This window comes from Pseudophryne corroboree, chromosome 6 (genome assembly GCF_028390025.1).
Source record: "Pseudophryne corroboree isolate aPseCor3 chromosome 6, aPseCor3.hap2, whole genome shotgun sequence".
In the NCBI taxonomy this organism is placed as follows: domain Eukaryota; kingdom Metazoa; phylum Chordata; class Amphibia; order Anura; family Myobatrachidae; genus Pseudophryne; species Pseudophryne corroboree.
In genome coordinates this window covers 574,790,293-574,817,447 of record NC_086449.1, presented here as the reverse complement: position 1 = coordinate 574,817,447, position 27,155 = coordinate 574,790,293, and the positions used below count along the sequence as shown (strand labels likewise).

General features: G+C 47.9%; 1 protein-coding gene across 2 annotated transcripts in view; it reads left to right on the top strand.

Moving 5' to 3' along the window:
* Positions 1–27,155, top strand: part of KDM3B (lysine demethylase 3B) — a 308,304-nt gene that overhangs the window by 76,636 nt on the left and 204,513 nt on the right. Inside the window, exons 4-6 of one of the 2 annotated variants that reach the window (XM_063927861.1) lie at positions 381–486; positions 7,103–7,227; positions 13,991–14,065. In XM_063927861.1, the coding sequence (XP_063783931.1) occupies positions 381–486; positions 7,103–7,227; positions 13,991–14,065 (306 nt within the window). Of the gene's footprint in view, positions 1–377; positions 487–7,102; positions 7,228–13,990; positions 14,066–27,155 lie in introns of both variants that reach the window. The other variant, XM_063927860.1, reaches the window with a different exon arrangement.

The following is a 27,155-nucleotide window of genomic DNA, read 5'->3' as shown; positions in this document are numbered from 1 at the left end:
TATTGTTGAGCCATCTGTTGAGAGGCTCAGTTGTCATACTGTTAACTGGGTATTGTATCACGAGTTATACGGTGTGATTGGTGTGGCTGGTATGAGTCTTACCCAGGATTCAAAATCCTTCCTTATTGTGTCAGCTCTTCCGGGCACAGTATCCTAACTGAGGTCTGGAGGAGGGTCATAGAGGGAGGAGCCAGTGCACACCAGTTAGACCAAAAGCTTTCTTTTAGTTGTGCCCAGTCTCCTGCGGAGCCGCTATTCCCCATGGTCCTTACGGAGTCCCAGCATCCACTACGGACTACGAGAAATAGAATTACCGGTGAGTAAATTCTTATTTTTTTCCTTATACAAAGACATTAATTGTTTTTTCCCACTTCCAGCAGATGGGAGTAGACAGTCATAAGCTGGTTTTGAAAGAACAGCCATTATTGCGGGATGCTGTAACAGATGTGATTAATTCAAGAAAAATTCAAGAGATCATTTTGAGAGGTACATTTTAAAAAGCACTTTTTTGTGCTACTTTTTATAATCGCACAGCTTTGCAGTTTGAGAAATTAAAGCATGGATGGGGAACCTTCGGCCCTCCAGCTGTTGTTGAACTACACATCCCAGCATGCCCTGCAACAGTTTTAGCATGGCCAAATAGCAAAACTGTAGCAAGGCATGCTGGTATGTGTAGTTCAACAACAGCCGGAGGGCCGTAGGTTCCCCATCTATGAGTTAAAGGTATGAAAATGCTACTGTTTTATTTTTACTTTTATAGGCTTATTGGGCCTGCAGATTGTGAATCTGTTCCATGTTAACATTCTGTAAAATGTGTAAACTGTAGACTTTTGTGGAGGGCACAGTTTCAGGTGAAAAGACATACACAGTAAAAGGTTTGAATCCCTAGTAAATGGCGCATTTTAGCAGCCCGCAATTGATTCACCACAGATGAACCTCCCCAAAGTTCAAAGAAACACATCAATGCACAACAGATTGTAGGACTCAAATTCAAGGCACACTTTAATATTATAATGGAAAATTGAAATACATTCCTTAAATTGAAGGATGGAAGAAACTCCAGAGAACAGTCCAAATAACTTTTTCCTTTCTATATTCTTCTCTCAGGGTGATGTCGGCATGTAAAATAAAAAAAAAAACAATATATACATGTGTAATAAAGTTTTTAAACATGAAGTCACACTCAATCCTTCGTGAAGGAGCTGTCTAATCCAACATAGGAGTGTACCCTGACTCACACTTTATAAAGATATGTCAAACATATAAAGGTATCTTTATCCACCACAGTATGTGGATCACCGACACGTGATCTACCCATGAAAAGATAGATAAGTGTACCCCACTCACAAGACAACAAGTTCATTTCTCTAACGTCCTAGTGGATGCTGGGGACTCCGTAAGGACCATGGGGAATAGACGGGCTCCGCAGGAGACGGGGCACTTTAAGAAAGAATTTGGATACTGGTGTGCTCTGGCTCCTCCCTCTATGTCCCTCCTCCAGACCTCAGTTAGAGAAACTGTGCCCGGACGAGCTGGGTGCTACTTAGTGAGCTCTCCTGAGCTTGCTAAAAAAGTATTTTGTTAGGTTTTTTATTTTCAGAGAGATCTGCTGGCAACAGACTCTCTGCTACGTGGGACTGAGGGGAGAGAAGATGTCCTACTCACTGAAGATAGGTCCTGCTTCTTAGGCTACTGGACACCATTAGCTCCAGAGGGATCGTACACAGGATCGCACCCTTGGTCGTCCGATCCCGGAGTCGCGCCGCCGTCCCCCTCGCAGAGCCGGAAGACAGAAGCCGGTGACAGAAGCAAGAAGACTTTGAAATCGGCGGCAGAAGAATCCAGTCTTCATATGAAGTAGCGCACAGCACTGCAGCTGTGCGCCATTGCTCCCACACTACACCCACATACTCCGGTCACTGTAAGGGTGCAGGGCGCAGGAGGGGGGCGCCCTGGGCAGCAATTAGAGACCTCTTTGGCAAAAGTTTGCATAATATACTGTATATATGTATGAGCCCCCGCCAAAATTGTACATGAAAGCGGGACAGAAGCCCGCCGTCGAGGGGGCGGGGCTTCTTCCTCAGCACTCACCAGCGCCATGTTTTTTCTCCACAGCACCGCTGAGAGGAAGCTCCCCAGTCTTTCCCCTGCAGTTACACGGTAGAAGAGGGTAAAAAGAGAGGGGGGGGACAAAATTAGGCGCAAAAATCAATATAAACAGCAGCTACTGGGTTAACATTAAGTTACTGTGTTATTCCTGGGTTAATAGCGCTGGGGTGTGTGCTGGCATACTCTCTCTCTGTCTCTCCAAAGGGCCTTATGGGGGAACTGTCTTCAGATGAGCATTCCCCGAGTGTGTGGTGTCGGTACGTGTGTGTCGACATGTCTGAGGTATAAGGCTCCCCTAAGGAGGAGATGGAGCAAATATGTGTGAGAGGGTGTCTCCGTCGACAACGCCGACACCTGTTTGGATATGTGTAATTAAGTGCTAAGGTGAATTTATTGCACAAAAGATTAGAGAACAGACAGGAAATCTACCCATGTCTGTCCCTATGTCGCAGAGACCTTCAGAGTCTCTCAATGCTCACTATCCAAAATAATAGACACTGATATCGACACGGAGGTTGACTCCAGTGTCGACTACGATAATGCAAAGTTACAGCCAAAATGGCAGAAAAGTATTCAATATATGATTATTGTAATAAAAGATGATTTGCATATCACTGATGACTCGTCTGTCCCTGACACAAGGGTACACATGTTTAAGGGGAAGAAAGCTGAGGTAAATTTCCCTCCTCTCATGAGGAAAAAGAGCGGGAATCTCCAGAGAAGAGACTGCAGTTTCCCACAAAGAATTCTCAGGCAGTATCCTTTCCCCACTAGGGCCAGGATATGATGGGAATCTACCCCTAGGGTGTCATTTTTGCCCAAAAGGTAGCCCTGACGTAACAACTATTCTCAGGGATCCTGCAGATAGCGTGCACATTCTGGAACACTACTCAGACCGGCGATTGTGTCGGCATGGGTTTATAGCGCTGTGGCAGCGTGGACAGGTCCCTTTCAGCAGAGATTGAGACCCTAGTTTGCATGTGTGTGTGTATGTGTGTATATATATATATATATATATATATATATATATATATATATATATATATATATATATATATATATATATATATATATATATAGATGCTGTCTTAAGAGATATGTATATATAAAATATGCCCAAAGAGACATGAGTATACTGGGTCCTAGAGTCAAAGCTATGTCTATTTCTGCTTGACGTGTCCTGTAGAATATGCATTGGACAGATGATGCCGACTTAAGAGGCATATGGAAGGCTGAGGATTGTGTGGAGAAGGGTTCTCGGACCTGGTCTCCACAGCTATAGCTGGTGATTCTGATATTTTGCCTTATATTCCTGCACAGCCTAGGAAAGCACGACATTATCAAATGCAGCCTTTCGAAGAAAGAAACAAGAAAGTCCGAGGTGCGTCCTTTCTTGCCAGAGGCGGGGGCAGAGGAAAGAAGCTGCACAACACAGCTAGTTCCCAGGAACAGAAGTCCTCCCCGGCCTCTTCAAAAATCCACCGCATGTCGCTGGGGCTCCACAGGCGGAGCTAGGCCCAATGGGGGCACGCCTTCGTAAGTTCAGCCACAAGTGGTTTCACTCCCTGTTAGATCCCTGGGCAATAGATATTGTGTCTCAGGGATACAAGCTGGGCTTTGAGAAGATGCCCCCTCACCGACTGCCCTGCCGGCTTCCCCCCAAGAGAGGGAAACAGTGTTAACTGCAATTCACAAATTGTATCAACAGGTGGTGGTCAAGGTTCCCCTCCTTCAACAAGGAGGGGGGTATTATTCAACCATGTTGTAGTTCCGAAACCAGACGGTTCGGTCAGACCCATATTGAAATTAAAATCCCTGAACATATACCTGGAAAGGGTCAAGTTCAAGATGGAATCGCTAAGAGCGGTCATTGCAAGCCTGAAAGGGGGAGATTTTATGGTGACTCGGGACATAGAGGATGCATACCTTCATGTCCCCATTTATCCACCTCATCAGGCGTACCTCAGAATTGCGGTACGGGATTGTCATTACCAATTTCAGACGTTGCCGTTTGGTCTCTCCACGGCCTTGAGAATATTCACCAAGATAATGGCGAAAATGATGGTGCTCCTGCGGAAGCAAGTTGTCACTATTATCACGTACTTGGACGATCTCATAAAAGCGAGATCAAGAGAGCAGTTGCTGAACAGCGTATCACTTTCTCTGGAAGTGTAACGGCAACACGGCTGGATTCTATATATTCCAAAGTCGCAGTTGGTTCTTACAGCTCATTTGCCTCTCCTAGGCATGATCCTAGACACAGACCAGAAAAGGGTTTATCTCCCGATAGAGAGAGCTCAGGATCTCGTGACACTGGTCAGGAATCTATTAAAACCAAATCCGGTGTCAGTGCATCACTGCACTCGAGTCCTGGGAAGGAGGGTGGCATCATACGAGGCCATTCCCTGCGGCAGTTTCCATGCGAGGACCTTCCAATGGGACTTACTGGACAAGTGGTCCGGATCACATCTTCAGATGCATCGGTTAACCACCCTATCCCCCAGGGCCAGGGTGTCTCTCCTGTGGTGGCTGCAGAGTGCTCACCTTCTCGAAGGTCGCAGATTCGGCATTCAGGACTGGGTCCTGGTGACCACGGATGCCAGCCTCCGAGGGTGGGGGGCAGTCACACAGGGGAGAAATTTCCAAGGGCTGTGGTCAAGGCAGGAGACTTGCCTTCACATCAATATCCTGGAACTAAGGGCCATATACAACGCCCTAAGTCAAGCGGAGACCCTGCTTCGCGACCAACCGGTTCTGATTCAGTCAGACAATATCACCGCAGTGGCTCATGTAAACTGCCAAGGCGGCACAAGGAGCAGGGTGGCGATGGTAGAAGCCACCAGAATTCTTCGCTGGCCGGAGAATCACGTAAGCGCACTGTCAGCAGTGTTCATTCCGGGAGTGGACAACTGGGAAGCAGACTTCCTCAGCAGGCACGACCTCCACCCAGGAGAGTGGGGACTTCATCAAGAAGTCTTCACGCAGATTGCAAGGCGGTGGGAATTGCCACAGGTGGACATGATGGCATCCCGCCTCAACAAAAAGCTACAGAGATATTGCGCCAGGTCAAGAGACCCTCAGGCGATAGCTGTAGACGCACTAGTGACACCGTGGGTGTTCCAGTCGGTTTAGGTATTTCCTCCTCTTCCTCTCATACCAAAGGTGCTGAGAATCATAAGAAAAAGAGGAGTAAGAACAATACTTATTGTTCCGGATTGGCCAAGAAGGACTTGGTATCCGGATCTGCAAGAAATGCTCACAGAGGACCCATGGCCTCTACCTCTAAGACGGGACTTGCTGCAATAGGGGCCTTGTCTGTTCCAAGACTTACCGTGGCTGCGTTTGACGGCATGGCGGTTGAATGCCGGATCCTAGCAGAAAAAGGCATTCCGGATGAGGTTATTCCTACGCTGATAAAGGCTAGGAAGGACGTGACGGCTAAACATTATCACCGTATAGGGTGAAAATATGTTGCTTGGTGTGAGGCCAGGAATGCCCCTACGGAGGAATTCCAGCTGGGCCGTTTCCTTCACTTCCTACAGTCGGGAGTGACTTTGGGCCTAAAGTTGGGTTCCATTAAGGTCCAGATTTCGGCCCTATCCATTTTCTTTCAAAAAGAAGTGGCTTCTCCTCTTCCTGAAGTTCAGACATTTGTAAAGGGAGTGCTGCATATTCAGCCCCCGTTCGTGCCTCCAGTGGCACCTTGGAATCTTAACGTGGTGTTGTTTCCTGAAATCACACTGGTTTGAGCCACTTAAAACCGTGGAGTTAAAATTTCTCACGTGGAAGGTGGTCATGCTGTTAGCCTTGGCTTCAGCTAGGCGTGTGTCAGAATTGGCGGCCTTGTCACATAAAAGCCCCTATCTGGTTTTCCATATGGACAGGGCGGAATTGCGGACCCGTCCGCAATTTCTGCCAAAAGTGGTGTCATCTTTTCATATGAACCAACCTATTGTGGTGCCTGTGGCTACTCGTGACTTGGAGGATTCAGAGTTACTAGATGTGGTCAGGGCTTTGAAGGTTTATTTAGCCAGAACGGCGAGAGTCAGGAAAACTGAGTCACTGTTTATCCTGTATGCACCCAACAAGCTGGGTGCTCCTGCTTCAAAGCAAACTATTGCTCGCTGGATCTGTAACACGATTCAGCAGGCTCATTCTGCGGCTGGATTGCCGTTACCAAAATCAGTGAAATCCCATTCCACAAGGAAGGTGGGCTCTTCTTGGGCGGCTGCCCGAGGGGTCTCGGCATTACAGCTTTGCCGAGCAGCAACTTGGTCGGGTTCAAACACTTTTGCCAAGTTCTACATGTTTGATACCCTGGCTGAGGAGGACCTTGTGTTTGCTCATTCGGTGCTGCAGAGTCATTCGCGCACTCCCGCCCGTTTGGGAGCTTTGGTATAATCCCCATGGTCCTTACGGAGTCCCCAGCATCCACTAGGACGTTAGAGAAAATAAGATTTTACTTACCGGTAAATCTATTTCTCGTAGTCCGTAGTGGATGCTGGGCGCCCGTCCCAAGTGCGGACTTCTTCTGCAATACTTGTATATAGTTATTGCTTAAATAAGGGTTATGTTATGGTTGCATCAGGGTTTATCTGATGCTCTGTTGTTCATACTGTTAACTGGGTAAGTTTATCACGAGTTATACGGTGTGATTGGTGTGGCTGGTTTCAGTCTTACCCTGGATTCCAAAATCCTTTCCTTGTACTGTCCGCTCTTCCGGGCACAGTTTCCTTAACTGAGGTCTGGAGGAGGGACATAGAGGGAGGAGCCAGTGCACACCAGTATCCTAATTCTTTCTTAAAGTGCCCTGTCTCCTGCGGAGCCCGTCTATTCCCCATGGTCCTTACGGAGTCCCCAGAATCCACTACGGACTACGATAAATAGATTTACCGGTAAGTAAAATCTAATTTTAAGTATTGTTCTCATTGTTTTACCTTCTCATCTTTTGCCATATACTATTTGAACACTTTTTTTTATATACCTGCTCTAGGTATTTGCAGTATTCAAGGTCAGGAAGTTAAGGTTTTCAGACCAGATGAAGATCCAGCATGGGTTTGTGGAGTTGTGACACATCAAGACCCTCTTACCCGGATAATAAACGTTACAATGACTGAGGTATGCATGACCTTTATGGCTTTCACATCTTCAGAACAAAACAATAATTAAACTTTACATGTGCAGATCTTTTCCTAAATGCCCTATAACTTTTCTCACGGTGGAGGGAAATGTGAGTGGGAAGACAAATAACATGCTGGTCTGGTAGAATAACTAGGTGCTAATGCAGATTTTATGTATTAATACAAATAAGTGGCTATTTTCAAAGTTTTAAGACAAATGGGGTTGCTTGATATATAGTATGTACATTCGTACTGATATAAATTTTAAACTCAAATATTTCCCATGGTAAGAGGTCACATGATACAAAATTTAATTGCTGCAATGTAACTACTTTATATATTTCTCATACGTCCTAGAGGATGCTGGGGACTCCAAAAGGACCATGGGGTATAGACGGGATCTGCAGGAGACATGGGCACTTTAAGACTTTAAATGGGTGTGAACTGGCTCCTCCCTCTATGCCCCTCCTCCAGACCTCAGTTAGATTCTGTGCCCAGAGGAGACTGGTTGCACACTAGGGGAGCTCTACAGAGTTTCTCTAAAAAAAAGACTTTTGTTAGGTTTATTATTTTCAGGGAGCACTGCTGGCAACAGGCTCCCTGCTTCGTGGGACTGAGGGGAGAGAAGCAGACCTACTTCTGTGAGTTCAAAGGCTCTGCTTCTTAGGCTACTGGACACCATTAGCTCCAGAGGGTCTAATCACTTGGTTCGCCTAGCTGCTCGTTCCCAGAGCCGAGCCGCCGTCCCCCTCACAGAGCCTGAAGAGTAACAGAAGCAAAGAAGTCTTCAAAGGCGGCAGAAGACTTCAGATCTTCCTGAGGTACCGTGCAGCGGTCGCGCTGCGCGCCATTGCTCCCTTACACAAGCGGCACTACATGGGTGCAGGGCGGGCGCCCTGGGCAGCAATAAAACCTCAAATTGGGACCTGGCATGGTAGTATACATTGCATAGGCAATGTATACAGACCCCCGCCAGTATAAATAAAAGCGGGACCAAAGCGCGCCATGTAGGGGGCGGGGCTTCCTCCTCAGCTCTAACCAGCGCCATTTTCTCCACAGCTTGCTGCAGAGACGCTGATCCTGGCCCTTCACTGCTGTACACGAGTAACAGGATGCACAAAACGAGGGGGGGGCACAGCAATTTGGTGTTGATTACTTTATTGTATAAGCGCTTACAGGTCTGGGGCATTATTTAATTCCTTCAGACCGCTGAGGCGCTGGGTGTGAGCTGGCAAACTCCCTTTCTGTCTCTCTGAAGGACCTTACTATGGGTCTGTCCCCTATAGCCCAGTGTGTTTGGGGGTGTTGGTACGTGTGTGTCGACATGTCTGAGGTTGAATGCTCTTCCCAGGAGGAGGCTGGTGTGCTGAACAGAATGTGGGAGACTCCGTCGGAACCGCCGACTGCTGATTGGGTAGATATGTGGAGTGTTTTAAATGCAAGTGTGGCTTTATTGCATAAGAGGTTAGACAAATCTGAATCTCAGAACCAAGCATGGAGACAATCCATGGGTGATGTTTTGTCAGTCTCAGACCCCCTCAGGGTCTCAAACGTTCATTTACCCAGATAGCGGACACAGATACTGACACGGATTCCGACTCCAATGTCGACTATAATGATGCCAAGTTACATCCTAAGGTGGCTAAGAGTATTCCGTACATGATTGTGGCTATTAAATATGTGTAGCATATCACTGAAGACCCCACTGTCCCTGACACAAGGGTCTGTATGTTTAAGGGAAAGAAACCTGAGGTAATGTTTCCTCCCTCTCATGAATTGAACGCTCTTTTTGAAAAAGCTTGGGAGTCTCCTGACAAGAGACTGCAGATTCCCAGGAGAATTGCTATGGCGTATCCTTTTCCCTCGTCGGATAGGTTACGGTGGGAGTCATCACCCACGGTGGGCAAAGCCCTGGCGCGTTTGTCCAAGAAGGTGGCGCTACCGTCCCCGGACACGGCAGCACTTAAAGATCCTGCCGATCGTAAGCAGGAAACTACCTTAAAGTCTATTTATGTTACTACGGGTATGCTGCTCAGGCCAGCCGTGGCATCGGCATGGGTGAGTAGCGCTATTGAAAAGTGGGCAGATAACTTGTTATCGGACATAGACACCCTGGATAGGGATAGCGTGCTTTTGACCCTGGGTCACATCAGGGACGCAGCGATATATCTAAGGGAGGCTGCGAGAGATATTGGCCTCTTGGGATCAAGGGCCAATGCCATGGCAATCTCAGCTAGGAGGGTGTTGTGGACTCATCAATGGAATGGTGATGCTGACTCTAAGAAGGCTATGGAGGCTCTGCCCTTCAAAGGTGAAGTTTTGTTTGGTGAGGGCCTCGCGGACCTGATTTCTACAACTACCACGGGTAAGTCTTCCTTTTTGCCTTTTGTCCCTCCACAGCAAAAGAAAACGCCTCAATACCAGATGCAGTACTTTCGGTCTCATAAATTCAGAAAAGGACGTGGATCTTCCTTCCTCGCAGCCAGAGGTAAGGGAAGAGGAAAAAGGTCGCCGGCTGTGGCAAGCTCCCAGGAGCAGAAGTCCTCCCGGGCTTCTACCAAATCCACCGCAGGATACTGGGGCTTCGCAGCGGGAGTCCGCACCGGTAAGGGCACGTCTTCAACTCTTCAGTCAAGTCTGGGTTCGCTCGGGCCTAGATCCTTGGGTGCTGGAAATTGTGACCCAAGGATACAAGCTGGAGTTCCAAGACGTGCCTCCACACCGATTTTTCAAATCAGCCTTACCAGTTTCTCATCCAGAGAGAGAGGTAGTGTGTGCTGCAATACAAAAGCTGTGTCAACAGCAAGTCATTGTCACGGTACCCCCGTTACAACGGGGGGAAGTGTTTTATTCAACCATGTTCGTGGTCCCGAAGCCGGATGGCTCGGTCAGACCGATTCTGAACTTAAAATCCCTCAACCTTTCTTTAAAATGATTCAAATTCAAGATGGAATCTCTCCGAGCAGTGATCTCCAGTCTGGAGGGGCGGGATTTTATGGTGTCAGTCGACATAAAGGATGCATACCTACATGTCCCCATATATCCTCCTCATCAGGCGTACCTGAGGTTCGCTGTTCAGGATTGTCACTACCAATTTCAGACGTTGCCGTTTGGTGAAAATCCTCGGGGCCGTGGAAAGACCAAAGTAATGGCGGAAATAATGGTGCTTCTGCGCAAGCAAGGGTTCACAATTATCCCGTACTTGGACGAACTCCTGATAAAGGCGAGATCACGGGAGCAGTTACTAAAAAGCGATGCGCTCTCCCTGAAGGTGCTGCAACAACATGGCTGGCTCCTAAATTTACCAAAGTCGCAGTTGATTCCGACAACTCGGCTGTCGTTTTTGGGCATGATTCTGGAAACGGAACTGCAGAGGATCTTTCTCCCGTTGGAAAAGTCTCAGGAACTCCAGAACATGGTCAGGGAACTTCTGAAACTGCCAAGAGTGTCGATTCATCTCTGCACGCGAGTGCTGGGGAAAATGGTGGCGGCCTACGAGGCCATTCAGTTTGGCAGATTCCATGCAAGAACTTTTCAGTGGGACCTGCTGGACAAGTGGTCCGGGTCCCATCTACAGATGCACCGGAAGATAAGCTTGTCCCCCAGGGCCAGGGTTTCTCTCCTGTGGTGGCTCCAAAGTTCTCACCTTCTAGAGGGTCGCAGGTTCGGGATCTAAGATTGGGTTCTGGTGACCACGGATACGAGTCTCCGAGGTTGGGGAGCGGTCACACAGGGACAAAATTTCCAGGGAAAATGGTCAAGCCAGAAAGCTTGTCTGCACATAAACGTGCTGGAATTAAGGGCCATCCACAATGGCCTGCGGCAGTCGGACAACATGACAGCCGTGGCGCACATAAACCGCCAGGGCGGAACAAAGAGCAGAGCGGCGATGGCTAGGCCACGAAGATTCTTCGCTGGGCGTTAAAAACATGCAAGCGCCCTGTCAGCAGTCTTCATTCCAGGAGTGGACAACTGGGAAGCAGACTTCCTCAGCAGACACGATCTCCATCCAGGAGAGTGGGGTCTTTATCAAGAGGTCTTTGCAGAAGTGACAAGTCGTTGGGCACTTCCTCAAATAGACATGATGGCGTCTCGCCTCAACAAGAAGCTTCAGACACATTGTTCCAGGTCGAGGGACCCTCAAGCAATAGCAGTGGTCGCACTAGTGACACCGTGGGTGTTTCAGTCGGTCTGTGTTCCCTCCACTTCCACTCATCCCAAAGGTGATAAGGATCATAAGAAGAACAAGGGTTCAGGTGATACTCGTTGTTCCAGATTGGCCACGGAGGGCCTGGTATCCGGATCTTCAGGAATTACTCACAGGCCTCTTCCTCTGAGAGGATCTGTTACAGCAAGGGCCGTGCGTGTTCCAGGATTTACCGCGGTTGCGTTTGACGGCATGGCGGTTGAACGCCAAATCCTAGCTAGGAAGGGTATTCCCGGGGAAGTCATCCCCACTCTACTTAAAGCTAGAAAGGAGGTAACGGCGAAGCATTATCACCGTATTTGGAGAAAATGTGTATCTTGGTGTGAATCCAAGAAGGCTTCTACGGAAGAATTTCAGCTGGGGCGTTTTCTCCACTTTTTTGCAAGCAGGTGTGGATGCGGGCCTGAAGTTAGGCTCCATTAAAGTGCAGGTGTCTGCCTTATCAATTTTCTTTCAAAGGGAATTAGCCTCACTTCCAGAAGTATAGACTTTCGTGAAAGGCGTGCTGCACATCCAACCTCCATTTGTGCCCCCAGTGGCACCATGGGACCTTAACGTGGTGTTACAGTTCCTTACGTCACATTGGTTTGAACCTTTACAAAAGGTTGAGTTGAAATTTCTCACTTGGAAAGTGGTCATGCTGTTGGCCTTGGCGTCCGCAAGGCGGGTGTCCGAATTGGCGGCTTTGTCTCACAAAAGCCCCTATCTGATCTTCCATGTGGATAGAGCGGAATTGAGAACTTGTCAACATTTTCTACCAAAGGTGGTTTCTTCGTTTCACATGAACCAACCTATTGTGGTGCCTGTGGCTACTGAAGCCTTGGCTGATTCCAAGTCTCTTGATGTGGTCAGAGCTTTGAAAATTTATGTAGCCAGAACGGCTCGTGTTAGGAAAACAGAGGTGCTGTTTGTCCTGTATGCGACCAACAAGGTTGGCGCTCCTGCTTCTAAGCAGACTATTGCACGCTGGATCTGTAATACGATTCAGCAAGCTCATTCTGCGGCTGGATTGCCGTTACCGAAATCGACTAGGAAGGTGGGCTCATCTTGGGTGGCTGCCTGAGGCGTCTTGGCATTACAGCTTTACCAAGCAGCTCTAAATTCTACAAGTTTGATACCCTGGCTGATGAGGACCTCTTGTTTGCTCAATCGGTGCTGCAGAGTCATCCGCACTCTCCCGGCCGGTCTGGAGCTTTGGTATAAACCCCATGGTCCTTTTGGAGTCCCCAGCATCCTCTAGGACGTATGAGAAAATAGGATTTTAATACCTACCGGTAAATCCTTTTCTCTTAGTCCATAGAGGATGCTGCGCGCCCATCCCAGTGCGGACTCTCTCTGCAGTACTTGTAAATAGTTATTGCTAATGTTACACACAGGTTGTGTTTTGGTAAAGGTCAGCCTGTTGCTGATCTTTGGTTCACACTGTTAACTGGTTTTAGTTAAATGCCATGTTGTACGGTGTGTTGTGGTGTGAGCTGGTATGTATCTCACCCTTTAACAAAATCCTTTTCCTCTAAATGTTCGTCTCCTCTGGGCACAGTTCCTATAACTGAGGTCTGGAGGAGGAGGGAGGAGCCAGTTCACACCCATTTAAAGTCCTAAAGTGCCCATGTCTCCTGCGGATCCCGTCTATACCCCATGGTCCTTTTGGAGTCCCCAGCATCTTCTACGGACTAAGAGAAAAGGATTTACCAGTAGGTATTAAAATCCTATTTCCCCCCCCCCTAATTTAAAACTAGAAGATATTAACTTTACGGTGTATTTTTATTTGACTTTTGTTCATCCCCTCGCTATTGTGTTTGCACACTGATGGGGGAGAGCAAGCAGGTTGTGTAATTGCTGCTCCTGTGCATATAAGGCCCGTAGTAACTAAAGTATGTTTGTATTTCACACCCAGCTGCTACAGCATTTGTAGCTCACTCCCTTCCATGTTGTCAGCGCTCACTTTTTGTATCTGCGTTCCATTAACTGTGATTGTCCCAGAACAAGGTTAGTAGTACACAGGCAAGTCTGTAAGTAGTATGGGATTAGTAGTCCCTTTAATACCACTTTTACACTCGCAGGAAAGTTCATTCCCGGGAATGTGTCCCGGTATATTTGCCGGGACACATTCCCGGGAATGACCCTTTCACATTAGCGGGCTGACCCGGCATATTGCCGGGTCAGTGACGTCACCGCCGAGTCTCCCAGAGGCGGTGCTTGGAGATAATCTTCTCCAAGCACCGCCTCCTCCTATGAAGAGAACGGGTGCCGGGTCGCCTTGACCCGGTATACCCGTTTACACTGGCAGCTTCCCGGGACGGTCCCGGGTTCAACCCTGCTTTTGACCTGGGATGAAATCCCGGGATGCTCGTCCCGGGAAATTGTCCCTGTACCCATTTACACTGAGAAGAATCCCGGGATGATGCGCGTTCACGTGCAATATCCCGGGATTTTTCTGCGAGTGTAAAAGGGGTATAAATGACAGATGTGTATTTTGCAATGCATGACAATTTGCTTGTACTCTTTCTACCTTCTAATTGTGTCTTGTTTTTTTTTCTCGCATTGTTTACAGGGGTCCGAGATTGTGACGATTGATCCAAAATTGGTACATGTCGTGCTAGTTGATGATTCTGTGTTAGAGCCTGAGGTAATGTACCTCATTATTCTTGTTTCAAAAGTCATCTTGTATTGTAATTAATAAGAATTTCCTTATAAAGCCAAAAAATAAGCACACAAGCAAATTTTATCTTTTAGACAAATTATATTTTCTTCTTCCGGGTCCATGGTCTCCACAGGGTTAACCTTGGGGTACGATTTGGTAGAGATCAGTACTGGCACTGAACAATAAAGCTTTGTGAGTTTACCAAGATGCAGTTGGCTCCTCTGCTTTCATACCCCACTCCCATGCTCGGGCACATACATTTTTTTGGTGTCAGCTTGGAGCTGGTCACACTTAACCACTTGCCCGGCATGGTCGCATCAGATTCAACCTTGCCTGCAAGTGCTTTATATGACCTGGTCACACAGGATGCGACTAGTCGGATAAATGGTGTTAGCAGCGGCAGGGAAGGGAAACTTCCCTCCGCTGCTGCTGTCGGAGGGGCTCTGCCTCCCTGCACTCTCCCCTACTGATTGCCGTGCTGGCGATCACTGCTGATCGGTCAGCATGGCAGGACCCCCTCCAGAGGCTGTAGACAATAGCAGCCGCTGAGGAAGTGTGCATTAACCCCCTTCCCCCCGTGTACCTGGAGGCTGTCCCGGCTTTCTAAATGAAAGCCGCAATGTTTCCGATTGATGATCCGATGTTTGGGGGGGGGGGGGGGGGGGGGGGATATTTTTTTCTTTCTTTAAACTAAAATCAATCTGCGTTCATGTTCTTCACCTAATTCACTCATAAAAAAACCCCGACAATGTCTGAGCGGTTTTTGGGGAAATTTTTTTTTTTCTCATTTTATTTTTATTCTTGCAATTTTGTTGTTTTTAAGTTCTTTGCCCATTTTTGTAAACCGTGTCTGTAAGCCAGCGCTGATGCTCCTTCACCCCAACAGGGCCGTGATGCCACAACTGGGTTTGTGTTTTTGGTAGGGCCCCTGGCACAACCTTCACTAGCAGAGGCAACCTGGACTGCAACTGGATTACGGGGCGACAGGTAAGGCGGGTTCCTGCTCGTGGGACCTGCATATTGCGCAGTCTGTTTACCCTTGATCTGGGGAGAGGGTCAACGCTGAGGTGCTCCCAGACCATTAAGTGTTCTTGTGGCCGCACTAGACTACCAAGGCTGTAATGTACACTGGCGCTGGGGCACAGGCAGGCCAGGAGAACCGGTGGTAACATTCAACAGAGGGGAGAGTTGGTCTGTGTTCGACATAGTGGAATATGCTCAATTTCACTCCAGGCATCTTCAGCGCCTGATACTCACCGAATGGACAGGGCTACCATCTTAAATCAAGTCCCAGACCTTAATTCTACCCCGATCTCTTCAGATATCTGTCTTTGTGGTTACACTCAGCCAATTTAAACAAGGGCCAACCGTTCTGGATCCCACACTGGGGACACCTCACCACGGGCGTCAGTCTCGGGAAGGGGAGCTGACACTTTTTTCAGGGTTGCTGGTCTCTGATGGAAAGGGATCTCCAGATCAACATCCTGGAACTTCGAGCTGTCTGCAGGGCCCTTCTAATGGCACAGGCCCTGCTCTAGGGCTCTTCGGTACAAATACATTCTGACAACGCCACGGCAGTGGCATATATAAACCATCAGGGTGGCACTCGCAGTGTGGCAGCTATGCAGGAGGTTTACAAGGTTTCTCGCCTGGGCAGAACTCCACCTCCCAGCCATATCCGCAATGTTCATTCCAGAAGTGCTCAACTGGGAAGCAGACGTCCTCTGCCGACAGGACATTCACACAGGGTAATGGTCTATACACCCAGAGGTATTTCAGATTCTGGTACGCAAATGGGAACTTCCAGAGGTCAGTCTCATGGCCTCCATACACAACCACAAGGTCCCGGTGTATGCAGCCAGAACAAGAGATCCAGGAGCAAGCTTCATTGACGCTCTCACAGTCCCCTGGGTCTTTCATCTGGCCTATCTCTTCCCTCCAGTGTGTCTCCTTCCCATAGTACTGCAAAGATTCAAAGCGGATGGAGGCACGCTCATACTGGTGGCCCCAGCATGGCCCAGACGCCATTGGTTCACGGATCTGGTGGATTTCTCCATAGATGAGCCCATCCCTCTTCATCCGGACCTGCTCTCCCAAGGGCCTTGCCTCCGTCCAGACCTATCTCGCCTGTCTTTGACATCCCTCCTATAAGAAAAAGGTTTCTCCAGTGAGTGATTCAAACTATGCTTCAGGCTTAAAAACCAGCCACAGCTTGCATTTATTACCGGATTTGGTACACCTACTTCCAGGGGCGTACTTTTTGTAACTACGACCCTAAGGTTGTCCGGATCCTTCGGTAATTTGCTTTCCTGCATGCAGGCCTTGCCAGGGGTCTTCGTCTGGCTTATCTCAAGGTCCAAGTCTTAGCTTTGTCCATCTGGTTCCTGAAGAGGCTGGCTCTCCTACCGGATGTGCGTACCTTCCTTCAGGGGGTTTTCTAGATACAGCCTCATTTTGTCCCACCGATAGCTCCATGGGACCTATCCTTGGTGCTTCGTGTCTTACAACACAGTCTGTTTGAACCTCTGGAGACGGTTGAATACAAATGGCTCATCGCCAAGACTTTTTCTGCTAGCTATTGCCTCAGCCCATAGAGTTTGATTTAGGAGCGCTCTTGTTGCTCCCTGTTTCTGATATTCCAAATGGACTGGGCAGTCCTTCAGACTAATCGTGGATACCTACCTAAGGTAGTGTATAAATTTCATATCCATGAACCAATTGTGGTAACGGCCTTCCAGGAACCTGGTTTCTCACTGGAGGAAGCTTCGTTGGATGTGGTCCAAGCTCTTAAGAGCTATGTGGACTGAACTAGTTGGGTTATAAAAACATTCCTTATTCAACCTCTGTGGATTCCATAAGCGGGGCTGGCCAGCCAATAAACAAACATTGGCACGTTGGCAAGCGTACACACAGGTTGATCTGCCCGTTTTCAGAGTACAGTATCTGCTCTTTCTACTCGCTCTGTGGGTCCTTCGTGAGCTGCATGCCGTGGAGCGTCTGATGAACAATTATGCAAGGCTGCTATGTGGTCTTCTCACCACACGTTTCTTAGGTTCTATGCCTTTGATACGTTTGGCTCTCAGGATACAACCTTTGGCTGCCAAGTCCTCCTTTTCCGCTTAGGAGCGTTCCCTCCCTTTTAACAACTGCTTTGGAACATCCCAAGGTAAACCGTGTGGAGACCATGGACCCCAAAGAAGAAAAGAGAGTTATGGTAAAACTTACCTTTTTGTTAACTCCTTTTTTTTTATTTTTTTTATTTGAGGTGCATGGAATCCACAGGGCGCCCACCCTGACGCATCACTCTTCAATGGGTTGCCTTTACGGTCACCAGTTCCCTTCTCTTTTCTAGGAGTGTGATTTCTGTGTGTACCATACTTTTCTCTCCTTTCCCCAGATCCTGCTTTGGGCTTGTTAACTAAAACTGATGTGCCTGAGCATGGGGGCGAGGTAGAGGAGCACACTGCATCTTGGAAACCTCACAAAGCTTTATTGTTCGGTGCCAGTCCTGATCTCCACCAGATCATACACCAAGGTTAGCCCTGTGGATCCCATAGATCTCGAAGAAAAGTTTACGAAGGTAAGTTTTACCATAACTTTTTCTTTAAGTAAAATTATAGGCAATAAAATAGGAAAATTTTAAGAAAATATATATGGTCACAATGCTACTGGCATTCATGAGCCTTAAGGTTTTCTCTGCACCGCCTGGTCTGTTTACTTGCACTTAATGCAAGTAAACACAACGGGAAAACTTGTGCGTCCTCAAGTTGACCTGCCACTGGCTTTTGTACTTTTTATATTAAAAAAATAAAATAAAAAATGCAAACCCAATACCATTTGTGTTTGATTTGTTGATTTGAGGTTTGGACAAGTAACTCAACAGTGAATCAAATCCTTTTTTATAAGGAACCCGTTACTTGGTAGAAAGTGGCTAAACGTTGTCAAAATAAATAGTTGTAATTTGTAGTGTTTGCATGTTTTTGAGGAATAAAAAATGCATGAGTTTTCCTGTTATGGAAACTATTAATCCCAATTGGAATTTTTTTTGCAGGTCTTTAAATCACTAAATGTTAAGCATGTATGAAACTAAGGGTTACATTTACTAACCTGTGGTTTGTCAGAACCGCCAATGATCAGTAGCTTTGATGGATTTAAAGTGGCAACTATGCTAAACCAGGCTGGTTTAGCGGTCATTGCGTCCACTTGGGTGGCTAAGGCTATTAGACGCTGGTTGAATTCTGTGGTATCCACAGAACAGAGTTGATATCTGTGGTGGAACTTATCAGGGAAGCTGGCTTCTATCTTGGGTGGCCATTGACACAGGTATCCTAACCTCTAATGTGTGCCGTTGCAGCCAGGAGAGTCCTCTAGCTTCATATCTGGCTATCCAGTGCAGGCTCCAAGAAGGCTCTTGAAGCTCTCCCTTTTGCAGGAGAGTTTCTATTTTGGTCCAGAGCTAGACAAGATTGTGGCTGTACTAGCGGCTTCTAAGACTGATTTCCTTCCTTTGGCAACATCTTCCAGCTCGCAAACCATCTAATTTTCGTTCCTTTTGTTCACAAGGAAAATCCAAGGGTCAGTATTTTCTCAAGGTTCCAGGGCTCTTCCACTAAGGGTTCCAAGTCCAGAGGTAAGCAGGCTTGGTCTTCCCTGACGTCCAGCCGACTGGCGGGCCTCCATCTGGGAATACCCATTGTGGGTGGCCACCTTCTGCTCTTCTCAGATGCTTTGATGGCAACCGCAGCAGATGCCTAGGTCAGAGGTGTAGTTTCCTTGGGCTACACCATAACATTCTGGGAACGTCCTCTAGCTTAATTTTTCACACAGACCTTCCAGTGGATCCAGGAAAAGCATGATCCATACTGGAGTCCATCCACTGACTTCTGGATTCCTGAGTAATCATTCCAGTTCTGCCGCCTGGGAGAGGCACAGGTTTTAATGCCATCCTCTTTCTTGTTTAAAAACCAGATGGCTCGTTATGACTTATTCTAAACTTGAAGTTGCGCAACAGGTATCTAGAGTTCTGAAGTACCACATGGAATCTCTTCACTGAATCATTCTGGCTCTGGAACTGGGGGGACTTCGTGGCCTCCTTAGATATCTGGGATGCCTATTTGTATATTCCCATCTGGGTCAGTCATCATTGCTTCCCCAAGTTTGCAGTATGAGAGGAACACTTCAAATTTCAGGCATTGCCATTGGTCTTTCCAAGGCTCCTCATGTTTTCACGAAAGTCATGGCAGCACATAGATGCAGGGGGATCCGAATTCTGCCTTATCTGGAAGAGCACTTCTCCTGGCCCAGTCACTGTAGGTCCTAAAGGACTAGATCTGTCTCTCATGGTAGGCCTCCTTCAGTCTCACAGGTGGATCATCAGTTGGCTGAAATCCACTTAGACCCTGTCTCAGGAGATGCAACATTTGGGAGCCTTGCTAGACTCCAGAGTACAGCAGGTGTTCCTCCCCAAAGAGAAACTACTGTTCTTACAGGCCAAGACTTGCGCTATCTAGAGTTGAAGTAGTGTGTCGATCCACTCTTGCATGCAGGTCTTAAGCTCTGGTCTTCACCTTTGAGGTGGTGGAGTATGCCCAGTTTCACTCCTGTACTTTTTTTTTTTGTACTCAATATTTTTTTATTTGAGTTTTTAATTTTGCATTAACAACTTACACAAAAAGTAAACTTAAACTACAAACATACACAAAGAACATAAAAACAGCTGTACATACATAAGATCCATGGTATAACAAGCTGATAAAATGTCTCAAAAGTTATACATTCGCAAAGCATCGGCGTCCGGGAGTAAAACAACCCAAACAAGCCACTTCCAATATAAGCACAAGCCTAGCAGAGTGAGCACAGTATATCGAAATACAACATAGCAAGGCCGGCCGCGGGGTATCCACCTCCACAACATCCCAGGAAAAAATTAAGGAAATAAATACAAATCTGAACTTTATTTATCCCTAAAATATCTAGAGTCTATCCACCTCCCCCATATTGTAAATAATTTCCTTTCCACCTTCCTAGCCAGTAACACAAATTTTTTTGTGTGCAATAGTTTAGTTAACCAGAGATATCCAGGCCTTAGGTGCCGGGGCCTCCCCAGCCAACCACAGCCGGGCTATGCAAACCCTAGCCAGGGCACATAGGTCATCAATCTATCGCCTGCTAGGCGGATCTAGAGCCTCCTCGTCCACAACCAACAGTGCACACAGCACAGGCGTAAATATGGGAGAGGGAATACCTGTATCAGTTATGGTACGTATAACTGCCCTCCAAAACAAGGATATACTAGGACACAACCAAAGCAGATGCCAAAAGTCGGCACCCATGGCTCCACACTTAGGGCACTGTGAGCTATGAGACCCCCCAATATGCGCTAACCTCACCGGGGTCATATACACCATATGCAGTATGTATAATTGTATCTGCTGGTACCTAACAGAGGAAGTGGAGATCCGATGGGATCCCAAAGCAGTGTTCCATGCATCATCCGATAACTGACCAACATTTAACTCCCACCTACCCTGAAGAGAAGCTAGATGGTCAATATGGTGCATCTGGAGAATGCGACCATATATCTTAGAAACCAGGTGTCCTGAGTCCAACGTCCGCAACATTAATTTGACCGGGGAATCAGCGAGGACCGGAGGGCCATTCGGGATCTGGGCAGCCAAAGCGTGTCTCAGCTGAAGGAACCGAAAGAAGAACCCTGAGGGGACATTATGCGCCCGTTGAAGTTGCTGGAATGAGTTAAGGGTCCCACCACTATATAAATGGCCCAAAGAGTACACTCCCCAGTTTCCCCAGACTTCCCGGACTTGAAGTTGACACAGTTCCGGCAACCCGTAAGCATTATCCAGTGGGGTATCAGGATCAACACCGTGACCATGCATCACAGAGTGCACCAATTTCCATATCAGGATGGACTAATCAGTGGCAGTGTGGACATTTTGACGCTACCGCAAAGGAGTAGCTGTAACGGGGAGCCACTGGGATAGTCATGGTGCATCATCAGCGAATGCAAAACCAGGGCATCGAGGTCGTTAACCCACTCCCAGACATGTCAGCTGTGCCGCATAGTAATAAAAGCGGGAGCCAAACCCCCCAGCTCCCGTGACCGGGTCAGGGTATCCAGTCTCAAACGTGCCCGCTTACTAGCCCACACCAGGGAGGAAAGCAACCCATTTATTTGTTTAAAAATCTTCTGAGGAATATAAAGGGGAGAGTGCTGCAGAACATATAGAAGCTTGGGCTGGAAAACCATTTTTACCATATTAACTCTCCCTGTGACCGTTAAAGGTAGCTTCCCCCAGGCCTTCACCCTACTACGAAGATATGTTATTTGTTGAGTGATAAACAGGGAGGAAAATTTCTGAGGATCATTAGACACCCAAATGCCCAGCTATTTGAAGGAGTCCACCCACCGCAATGGGACAGCTACCAACGGGGAGGCAGGGACCTCGCCCCGGAGTGGGGTAATAAAGGATTTCTCCCAATTAATCAGGAGCCCAGAGTATCGCCCGAACGCATTAATAATTTCCAAAATCCTAGGCATAGACTCAGCATAGCGATCCACAAACAACAAAACGTCATCGACATATAAGGCCACCCTATCCTCTCGGGCACCCACCTTTAAAACCAGAGATCTCCTCGTCTGCCCTCAGGAGACATGCAAGGGGCTCAATGGCCATAGCAAACAAAGTAGGGGACAGTGGGCATCCCTGGCACGTGCCCCGATATAGGGGAAAGGAGTGAGACCCGAAACATTTTACCGCCACCCTAGCCGAAGGAGAAGAATACATCAAGCGAACATATTTAATAAAGTTTGGGCCTATACCGAATCTACGCATTACTTCCCACAAATAATCCCACTCCACAGAATCAAAAGCCTTAGTGGCATCCAATGAAACAACTATGGAGGAGGAGGGATCCTCGCAGGGGGATTTGGAGGTGAGTAAACAGACGTCTGAGATTAATGGAAGTCGATTTATTGGGCATAAATCCCGTCTGATCCGGGTGTATTATGTGAGAAATAACTGCATTTAATCTACCAGCCAACACCTTAGCCAAAATTTTAATATCAGTGGGTAAGAGGGATATAGGGCGATAGGACTCAACTTTCCTAAGATCCTTGTCAGGTTTAGGGAGAACCACAATCACTGCCTCCGCCATAGACGGGGGGAGAGACTCCTGTGCAAAGATTTGGCCATACAACTCAAGTAGGTGAGGGACGAAGAAATCCAAGTGCTGTTTATAGACCTCAGAAGGTATGCCATCCAAACCCGAGGCTTTACCACTAGGGGAGGCCTTAACAGCGGCCATCATTTCCTCAGGTGAGATAGGTGCCTCCAAAAGGTCGCAGGCCTCACTGAATAAAGCGGGGAAACAAACACTGTCTAAATAATCGTTCAGTTGCGACGAAGTACAGTCCAGTTTGGAATCGTACAAGCGTCTGTAATAGGATACAAATTCAGATGCAATCTGTGGGGTCTGTGTCAGGGGAACACCATCAGTGGGCACAATTTCAACCACAACATTAGTAGGTCAATCACCCCGAGCCAGGGAGGCCAGGTATGTCCCCGGCCTATCACCAGTAGCGTAAAAGGTATGGGAAGAGAAAAGGAGTCTATGCCGAGTCTTTTCCATTCTCTCTGAGCCGACAGCCAGGCTAGTTTAGAACTATTCAAAGAATCCTGTAAATATTGTAATTCTGTGGCGACACTCTGGGCCTCCAACTCAGCCTCCCGTTGCCTATAAAAGGACTTCAAATTAGGCACCCGTTTAATTAAGCTCTCACCTCAGAAACGCCTTGAATGTGTCCCATAAATTAGAGAGCTTTTTCGGCACTGTTCATTACAAAGAATTCCCGCCATGCAGCCACCAAATCAGAGCCGTCCCCCATGTGGACTAGCCAAAATGGATTAAATTTCCATACGGCCTGGCCTCTAGAGCATTTGAAGTCTAAGGTAAAGGTCAAGGGGGAGTGATCAGATATACCCCTAGTCTCATATCTGATGCCACTAACCCGGGGAACCATGTCGCTCGAGAGGAGGGCCAGGTAAATTCTGGAGAACGAAGAATGAGAGAAACAAGAGTAATGTTTAAGAGACGGGTGTCTCAACCGCCAAGATTCGACCAGGCCCAACCCCGACACCACATCTGCAAAGGTGGACTTCCCAGGATACGCAGCAGATGGAGATATAGAGAACCTGTCCTTTGCCGCATCTAGCACATTATTGAAGGCCCCAAGGCATATAACAGATATCCCGATAAATGAGGCCATGAACCCAGCAGCCTTCTTAAGGACATCAGGAGAGTAAGGAGGGGGCTAGAAGGAGAACAGGAACATAAAATAATCTACATTTCAAAAACACATACCTCCCCCAGGGATCCGTTTGTATAGACTCCAGCACAAAGGGGACTGTCCTCCTAATAAGGACCGAAGCTCCACGAGAGGCAGAAGTGTGCATGGAGTGGTACGCCCATCCCACCCAGGGTCTTTTCAAAGAGAGAATCCTACCACCCACCAAGTGAGTTTCCATAAGACAGACAATATCAGCGGCATAGTGTCTAATCTACCGGAGTACCAGAGACCTCTTAACTTTATCATTGAGCCCTCTCACATTCCACGATTACACTTGAAGCCCAGCCATAGGACGTCAGAAGTATAATAAGCACAACACCCCGCGGCCAGCCAAGTCCGCCATGCATAACGCAGTCACCGGATACCATTGCTTAAGTAGTACAGCAGCAAACCACATACATTTAAAACATAAACTTCCACACACAAAATAAGCACTGCACAAAACCTTCCCTCGCCCCCCACCCTGTATACCACCCCCAACATGCAGCATACTTGGATCCCAAAACTGAGTGCAAATACCTAAAAACAAAAATAAACAGAACTTCGCAGCACCATTGACTAGTGCAAACGCATCTTAATCGGGACCAAGAATATAATGACCTCTCGTGGGGGGGGGGGGGGGGGAAAGGAGGTAGCCTCTAGCCACCAACCACAGCCCCCCCCCCCAAAAAAAAAAAAAAATTGAGGGGAAATCATAGAGATCCACCCCCCAGGTCTATCCAATACACATCATAAAACATACATTGATATCATAGAACCATATACATCAAACCATACATAAAACCCCCCACCCCCCCCAGAAAGCAAAAACATAAGAAATATTAGAGCAGTCTAGCGAATAACCATATACTATGTCTAGACCGCGCAGGCTAAAATAGAAATCAGAAACAATCAAACACAACCTCATCTTGTCGCCTCGCAGTAAATGACTTATATAATCACAGCTAACAAAATACATAACAAGGAAAACAAAAAAAAAGGAAGAGTTCTGTCTCCAGAGCTATACTGGAAAGTCAAGGAACCGCAAGGGCACGCCTCACCGGGAATCGTCTGTCCAGCCACACCATGCCTTCACGTGGAGTTGCGAAAAACTTGGTTTCTCTGACGTCCTAGTGGATGCTGGGTACTCCGTAAGGACCATGGGGAGTAGACGGGCTCCGCAGGAGACTGGGCACTCTTAAAAGAAAGATTAGGTACTATATCTGGTGTGCACTGGCTCCTCCCTCTATGCCCCTCCTCCAGACCTCAGTTAGAATCTGTGCCCGGCCAGAGCTGGATGCACTTAGTGGGCTCTCCTAAGCTCACTAGAAAAGAAAGTATTTGTTAGGTTTTTTATTTTCAGTGAGATCTGCTGGCAACAGACTCACTGCTACGAGGGACTGAGGGGAGAGAAGCAAACCTACCTGCTTGCAGCTAGCTTGTGCTTCTAAGGCTACTGAACACCATTAGCTCCAGAGGGATCGAACACAGGGCCCGACCTCGATCGTCCGTTCCCGGAGCCGCGCCGCCGTCCCCCTTGCAGAGCCAGAAGACGGAAGAACCAGGAGAAAATCGGCGGCTGAAGACTCCGGTCTTCAATAAGGTAGCGCACAGCACTGCAGCTGTGCGCCATTGCTCCCACAGCACACCACACGCTCCGGTCACTGGTGGGTGCAGGGGGGGGGGGGGGGGCGGCTGCCCTGGGCTGCAATTTGTATACCTTCTTGGCAAAATGCACATAATACAGTTATAAACTGTATATGTGCCTAATCCGCCGCCATAAATATTATTAAAGAAGTGGGAGAAGCCCGCCGCTGAAGGGGCGGGGCTATCTTCCTCAGCACAGCCAGCGCCATTTTCTCTTCACAGCTCTGCTGGAAGGACGCTCCCCAGGCTCTCCCCTGCAGTGTACACTACGAGAAGGGTAAAAAAGAGAGAGGGGGCACATAAGTTTAGGCGCAAAAGGGGATATAAGCAGCTATTGGGGGAAAATTCACTTTGTATTAGTGTAAATCCCTCTGTTATATAGCGCTCTGGTGTGTGCTGGCATACTCTCTCTCTGTCTCCCCAAAGGACTTTGTGGGGTCCTGTCCTCAGTCAGAGCATTCCCTGTGTGTGTGGTGTGTCGGTACGGCTGTGTCGACATGTTTGATGAGGACGCTTACGTGGAGGCGGAGCAGGAGCCGATAAGTGTGATGTCGCCCCCTGCGGGGCCGACACCAGAGTGGATGGATATGTGGAAGGTATTAACCGACAGTGTCAACTCCTTGCATAAAAGGTTCGATGACGTAACAGCTTTGGGACAGCCGGCATCTCAGCCCGCGCCTGCCCAGGCGTCTCAGAGGCCATCAGGGGCTCAAACGCCCGCTACCTCAGATGGCAGACACAGATGTCGACACGGAGTCTGACTCCAGTGTAGACGAGGATGAGACAAATGTACAATCCACAAGGGCCATCCGATGCATGATTACGGCAATGAAAAATGTGTTGCACATTTCTGACACTAACCCGGTTACCACTAAAAAGGGTATTATGTTTGGGAAGGAAAAAGCAGCCAGTGACTTTTCCCCCATCTGATGAATTAAATGAATTGTGTGAAGAAGCGTGGTGTTCCCCAGATAAGAAATTAGTGATTTCTAAGAGGTTACTGATGGCGTACCCTTTCCCGCCAATGGACAGGTTGCGGTGGGAAACATCCCCTAGGGTGGACAAGGCGCTCACACGCTTATCAAAAAAGGTGGCACTGCCGTCTCAGGATACGGCCGCCTTAAAGGAGCCTGCAGATAGAAAGCAGGAGGCTATCCTGAAGTCTGTGTATACACACTCAGGTACTATACTGAGACCTGCTATTGCTTCAGCATGGATGTGTAGTGCTGCAGCAGCATGGTCTGATTCCCTGTCAGATAACATTGATTCCCTTGACAGGGATACTATTTTGCTAACCATAGAGCATATTAAAGACGTAGTCTTGTATATGAGGGATGCACAGAGGGACATTTGCCGGCTGGCATCTAGAATTAATGCAATGTCCATTTCTGCCAGGAGAGTATTATGGACTCTGTAGTGGACAGGTGATGCTGATTCTAAAAGGCACATGGAAGTTTTGCCTTATAAAGGTGAGGAATTGTTTGGGGACGGTCTCTCGGACCTCGTATCCACAGCAACAGCTGGGAAGTCGACTATTTTACCTCAGGTTCCCTCACAGCCTAAGAAAGCACCGTATTATCAAGTACAGTCCTTTCGGCCTCAGAAAGGCAAGCGGATCAGAGGCGCGTCCTTTCTGCCCAGAGGCAGGGGTAGAGGGAAAAAGCTGCACCAGACAGCCAGTTCCCAGGAACAAAAATCCTCCCCTGCTTCCTCTAAGTCCACCGCATGACGCTGGGGCTCCACAGGTGGAGCCAGGTGCGGTGGGGGCCCGTCTCCGGAACTTCAGCGACCAGTGGGTTCGCTCACAGGTGGATCTCTATGTTCTAAAAGTGGTATCTCAGGGATACAGGCTGGATTTCGAGGCGTCTCCCCCTCGCCGTTACCTCAAATCAGCCTTGCCAGCTACTCCCAAGGATAGGGAGGTAGTACTGGCGGCAATTCACAAGCTGTTCCTTCAGCAGGTGATAATCAAAGTTCCCCTCCTTCAACAGGGACGGGGTTACTATTCCACAATGTTTGTGGTACCGAAACCAGACGGTTCGGTGAGACCCATTCTAAATTTGAAATCCTTGAACACTTATG